Source organism: Postia placenta (assembly GCF_002117355.1).
Source record: "Postia placenta MAD-698-R-SB12 unplaced genomic scaffold POSPLAscaffold_15, whole genome shotgun sequence".
Lineage (NCBI taxonomy): Eukaryota > Fungi > Basidiomycota > Agaricomycetes > Polyporales > Adustoporiaceae > Rhodonia > Rhodonia placenta.
Genome location: NW_020169846.1, coordinates 367,398 through 373,463, shown reverse-complemented (window position 1 = coordinate 373,463; position 6,066 = coordinate 367,398). Strand labels below are relative to the sequence as shown.

At 61.9% G+C, this 6,066-nt stretch overlaps 2 protein-coding genes across 2 annotated transcripts; both read left to right on the top strand.

The window, feature by feature from the left end:
• Positions 1–92: 92 nt before the first annotated feature.
• Positions 93–2,032, top strand: POSPLADRAFT_1154443 (hypothetical protein; the record flags this gene model as incomplete). The annotated part of the gene is made up of 4 exons (XM_024486851.1): positions 93–347; positions 1,098–1,411; positions 1,461–1,686; positions 1,718–2,032. The coding sequence occupies 4 exons, from the start codon at positions 93–95 to the stop codon at positions 2,030–2,032; spliced, it is 1,110 nt and encodes a 369-aa protein (XP_024334986.1).
• A 285-nt stretch (positions 2,033–2,317) lies between these two features.
• Positions 2,318–2,881, top strand: POSPLADRAFT_1049437 (hypothetical protein; the record flags this gene model as incomplete). Its single annotated transcript, XM_024479746.1, has 2 exons — positions 2,318–2,610; positions 2,824–2,881. The coding sequence occupies 2 exons, from the start codon at positions 2,318–2,320 to the stop codon at positions 2,879–2,881; spliced, it is 351 nt and encodes a 116-aa protein (XP_024334985.1).
• Positions 2,882–6,066: the final 3,185 nt, after the last annotated feature.

Sequence of the window (6,066 nt, the reverse complement as noted above, 5' to 3'; positions counted from 1 at the left end):
GCACGCCTCGGCGCGCAGAGTCGTCGCATCGTCACGTGCACTGACGCAGCCGCCTCCCCGTCCTCGGCAGCGATGGCCTCGCACTGCTCACCATGTTTTCGCATCGCACTGCTGCACGCGTCCTCTGCTCTCGCCTGCGCCGCCGCGCCATATCCCCGCGCACATATGCTACCGCGTCCGACCCCAACTATGTCAACATCGTCGAGGTCGGCCCGCGAGACGGGCTCCAGAATGAAACGGCCGTCATACCGCCCGCACTCAAGGCCGAGCTCATCACGCGCCTCGGCAGAGCAGGCATGAACACCATCGAGGCAGGAAGCTTCGTCAGTCCAAAGTGGGTCCCACAGGTGAGCGGCGAGTGTCGCTTCGACTGGCCAGTTATCATGAGTCGCGGCGTGCCCAAAACCCGAGGCTAGTTCTGCGCAAAATGTTAGATTTCGCGACTGTGTCATTTGCCACAGTGGACGATACCCATTGTCGCCAACCTCGTGCATATGGCAGGCAATTAGCTCCAGGCCCTTGTCATTCATCCAGCGACGAGAGTCGGCGATACTCTCGATTGCAGACATTCTAATAGCCTTGCTGCGCGCGCGGCGGTCATCGAAAACCGGGTGCGTCTAGTGATTCCGAGTGTGAAATGACACCTGGACGTGTTCCGCCCGGGGGTCGCGAATTGGCGTCGCGCAGCATCCGTGTCCGCTGGGGTGCGCATCCCCAAAGCAGCCATGTTCTGCTTGCTGTCATCCTTAGGACATATCCCGATGCTCGCAGCCAATACAAACGTGAGGCAGACCTATCCATACCTGCTCAGCCCAAATATTCCATGCCTTTCGCATGTCAGGACACATTCCGGACAATGGGCCCTACTCGTGCTTGCCTCGGTTTGGTAAAGTGTAGTTGGAACAACGCTAGCCTATGCCCGGTCGTGCCGTGACTGTTTGACTGCACACAAGGAATCTCGGAGGGGTCTTCCATAGACCTCGTTATACATGCATGTGGGAGTGGTGTTCGGTATTCATATAAGATCGGGCGGTATGCCCGTGTCGTGCTCCACCTCCGACCCGGCAGGAAACTCCTACTCACTCGGGGGCCCACAGATGGAAGGCACCGACGAGGTCCTCCGGCAGATGGAGCACCTTCAAGGCGTGCACTACCCCGTCCTCGTGCCGAACATGAAGGGCCTCGACGCCCTGCTCGCGCTGCTCAGCACCGAGAACCCGCCAGTCAGCAGACCGCAGCACGCCGCGCGCCCGCTGCCGCCCGCGCAGCCGCTGACCGACGAGATCGCGCTCTTCACGGCCGCGACGGACGCGTTCTGCCAGGCGAACACAAACTGCACGGTCGCCGAGTCGCTCGCGCGGCTGGCGCCCGTCGCAGCACGTGCGCGCGCGTCGGGCCTGCGCGTGCGAGGGTACGTCCGCCGTCCGCACGCGCTGCAGGCTCGCTGATCCCGCGCGCAGGTACGTGAGCGTGGTCGTTGTGTGCCCGTACACGGGCCGCGTGCGCGCCGAGGAGGTGCGGGACGTCGCGCGCGCGCTGCTCGACATGGGCTGCTACGAGGTCAGCCTGGGCGACACGGTCGGCGCGGGGACGCCCGCGGACATCCGCGCGCTGCTCGAGACGGTGATGGGCGGCGCGCACGGCGTGGCGCCGGCCCAGCTCGCGGTGCGCATGCTCGTTGGTTCCGTCCCGCTGACGCGCTCACTCGCGTGCGCAGGGCCACTTCCACGACACGTACGGCGCGGGGGTGGCGAACGTGCTTGCGGCGCTGGAGCTGGGGCTGCGCACGTTCGACGCGAGCGTCGGCGGGCTGGGCGGGTGCCCGTACTCGCCGGGCGCGACGGGGAACGTCGCGACGGAGGACGTGCTGTATGCGCTGCGCGGGCACGGCGGGGGCGCGGGCGGCGGGCGGCGGTACAGCGCGGCGGGCGACCTGGACGCGCTTGCGGAGATCGGGGCGTGGATCTCGGGGCGGCTGGGGCGGCGGAACGAGAGCCGCGCGGGGAAGGCGATCATGGCGTGGAAAAAGTGACCGGTCGAAAATCGAGAGATAGCGCAAGTCCAAGGGAATAAAGGAGAGCAGCGCAAGTTCAAGGGAATAGAGGAGAGCAGAGGGCAAGGCAGCACAGCAGGACAGATGCAAAGTCACCGCAGGTAAATATATTGCAGTCTATGACGGTCTCATTACTAACACACTCCCTGCTCTCGCTCCAGAGCTCCTCAACATCCTGCGCTCTGCGTTGTGCCCGCCGCGCCCGTCATCCAAGCCTCCGCCGCCATCTCCCACTCAGTTCTCCACCATCTCCCGCTGGACAGCATGTCTGCGGAACCGTCTTCGACCACCGCTTTGCAGTCTGCGATTTGCTCCTGTGTCTCCCGGACAGACATCAAGACAGCATTCCACTCGCGCGCGAGCATGTCGTCCATCTGCCTCGCCCGCGCGCTGACGATGACCAACCCTCGCCAAACCCGGTCAGCTGTAAGCACTCTACGGCGCGGCAAGAGACGGCCACCGCCGGGGACGACGAAACAACCCGCCGCTTATGCGCAATATACATACCGAGCGCTGTGGTGGGGTGCTGCGACGGCCAGCAACATTGACTGCTCCCGGTCAGCTGGCAACGCACAGCGTTCATCAGCGGGAGCACACAGGACGCACCTGAATGTCGCACGACCCCGCGCGCTGACGACGATCCACGCTGCCCGGGCCCGGTCAGCTGGAAATGCCCCGCACACGTCTAGAGACGGTCACCTCCGGGGACAGCGCCCTGTACTGATCAGGCGCTGTGGTGGGGTGCCGCGATGGCTAGCGATACTGACCAGGCCAGGTCAGCTCACAGTGCACGACAATTATCAGCAGAAGCACACACAGCGCACCTGAAAGCCGGGAGACCCCGTGCGCTAACGACAACCCACGCTGATTGGGCCCTCCAGCCTCGTCGACGTAGGAGGGTGCTGAAAAAGATGCCCGTGTAAGGTGCGCTCGAGAGCTGTCTGGAAGGGGAACCCCTGGCGTTAGCCAGGATGGGACACGGAGCAAGAGGAGCCGCCTGGGTGGGTGGGCTTCCGCTGCGCGGTTCGCTCATGAATAGGCAGCTCCCGTGGGAAAAATGCATGCAATGGGCAGAGCAGGGGAGACAGAAAACGAACGACAGGGGTGTCGAGGAGGGTGTCGCAAGCATCGCGCAACATCACATGGACGAAAACGAAGCAGACGAAGAGGCGAGGCACTCACCGCGAGGAAAAATGCTCGTTCGGCTCGACGCTGGGGCCTCTTCCGGCTGCACAAGGGATTGGCTGGCCCCGGTCACTAAGGTCAGCTGTAAATGCCCTGTGCATGTCCGGAGATGGTCACCACTGTAGACAGTGAGACAGCCCACCATTCATGTACCATATACACACCGAGCGCTGCGGCGGGGTGCTACAATGGCCAGAAATGGAGAACATGGCAATAGAGCAGAATGATGAATAGGATCATAAGGGGAGTAACGGAGAATTCTTCTGAAACAGGATATATATATGACCTGTACCGGAACTCGGCCAGATGCGGAACTCCTGATGTATTGCATCTGTTATCTCCAAGTACATAATCTGATATGTCTGATGCTGACATCAGATCAATCCCGTGATTATCTGCAAAGGTCTGGACTGTCGGAAATCATATGGCCATCAGACAGCTAATTTACAAACTCGGATGGCCTTTGCGATGTCAGGAAGATCCCCATGCCGGTGAGTGCATCTGTCCGCGTCAGGCCGAATGACCACTTACATCTAGGCCTAGCTCTGGGCAATTAGCAGCATAGCAACACGGCAGTGGATGCGAGACCGTCGGTCAGGGCGATCCGTGAATTTGCGTACTCAACACTGGTAAAACAGTGCCTAGAATGTGGAGTTGGTCACGCATGACTGGCTGCTAATACACCGTCTTCCACGGTGGACATCGCAGGATTCCCGCTGACCGCATGTACTACCTGAAGATATTGCCAGCGAATGAAATATATTATTTGTACCCGGCAGCCCTGGATGCATTGTACATGGCCATCGCATATTTGCAGTCACGTTCTCACTGGAATGGCAGGCCAGTCTGTGTGTCCGCGCGCATCCTGTTTCGCCCATTCTTCAATGGTCAGCAGAACATGTGCGAATGTCCTATCCCTCACACGGTGCATATGCCGTGTTCATCTTCTCCACATGAGGCGTACTGACCGGGCTCTGCCCAAACTCATGTCCGCAGCTTGCTGCTGCCTCTCGTCGTTTGTTGATCCTTTGCCTTCCTGGAGCGTAGGTCAAGTGGAACACTGCCTGCGTCTCGCGCACCGCACACCCACGCACGGGCCCGCGTTGCCGATAGCTACCGTGCCGTCTTGCTCATGCGCCTGCATATCCCCATTCACACAGGATATTTCTATCTTGCGCGTGCTCTTTGCAGAGGCTGCGTGCCGGTATCATAGAGGGCGAGGGCAAGGGCAAGCTTGCAAGCCTCGCACTGCACTTCCCCCAACAGGCAGATCGTACGAACCGCGCGATGTGCAAAATGCGCGTGTTCTGCCGTACACATCGCGCCATGCCGTAGTTCCGCTCACGACTGGGGATGCGTGTACAAGAGCACTCTTGTTGCACCCCTCGCTGTGCGTGGACATTCCGACAGGCAGTGCCCGGGCCCGCGGTCGTTGCGCGTGCGGGCAGCACGCGATCACGGTATCCAGTGGCAGGACGCGCGGATGCCGTGCTGGGAACCGAGTGAGTCTCTTCCTCCCGGGAGTGACCCCGGGCCTGCGAACGGGTTGCCAGGGCGGACTGTCCGCGACGCGCGTGCGAAACACGCGCATTTAGCCGTCGGCGGGTTCTCTGTGCTGAGATACGCCTCTGGTGTGCGCGGGTAGGGAAGATGCCGTCGCGGCGCACGAGAAGCCCTGGCAAGCGCCCCAAGAAAGATGCGCGCGGCGAGCTTGTAAGCTCGCCCCACTGCAGACGGCGCAGACGGCGCAATATGCAGAGTGCGTGTCCCGCCGAGCAGGCCGTGTCATGCCGTAGCCTCGCTCAGGACAGGGCCGTATGTGGACGCCAGGACGTGCGGTGACCGGGCCAGGGGGCGGGATTGTCTGCTGACGCTTGCGGTGGTGATCGCGCGCTGACGACGCGCCGGCATGATGTCTTGTTAGCGGACGCACGAGTCTCGTTCTGCCCATTGACTTGAAGATCCCCCGGGAGCGGCGCCAGCCCGCGCGCTGCCCGGCGGGTGGGTTGCCAGGCAGACAACTGCCCGCGCCGCGCACACGAAACGCAGAATAGGGCGTGGACACGGACGCGGACATAGGCGTGCGTGCACATCCTGTCATTGGTGGATTCTCTGTACAGGGATGCATGTTGTTTTCGGCGGTGGACGGTGCCGCGGCGAGAGCGCCCCGGCAGAGATGCGCGTTGCTAGGGTGTTACAGGATGCTACGCGAACGGCTACGATACGTACACGGCGGGACCGGGTGCCATGACGCGGAGAAGGGAGCGTCCGTGCGTGGGTTTGCAATGCAGGAAAGGAGTCACGGGAGGGATATAAGGAGGGCCGGGGGCCGTCATCGCCTGGTCACGCATCTGCCGCTGTATTGATGGTTCAGGTGGTGTCTGCTTATGACACCTGCACCCGCTGTGTCCACTGACCGTTATGTATATTGCAGGTACGCTGGCCGAAGTTGGAGCATGCTGAAGCACTGCAATGGTGAGTTTGTTTGTGAGTCGAGGTTGCTTTGGTTGACGCCGTGCTTACGGTGTGAGAAGTCGACAGTTGGTGGATGCGGGCGCGGGCACGTGCGGTATGGACGGGACGATGTCGCGAGCGGCAAGAGCGTGGCGGGTGCTGAGGCGTGAGGCGCATGGTCCGATTATTCGACGTCAGCGACTAGATAGCCTGATAGTGTGATCCTGGAAATGAGACGTCGGACCATGGCGCGCCGTGCGCGGCCGTCGCAGGTCGGCGGACAGGACGGGGCCGACGCGGGGTGACAGGTTCCTGAAACGCGGCGCGTGAGGGACTGGCGCCGCGCTGAAGACGTTGGCCGTCGTGACGTCTAC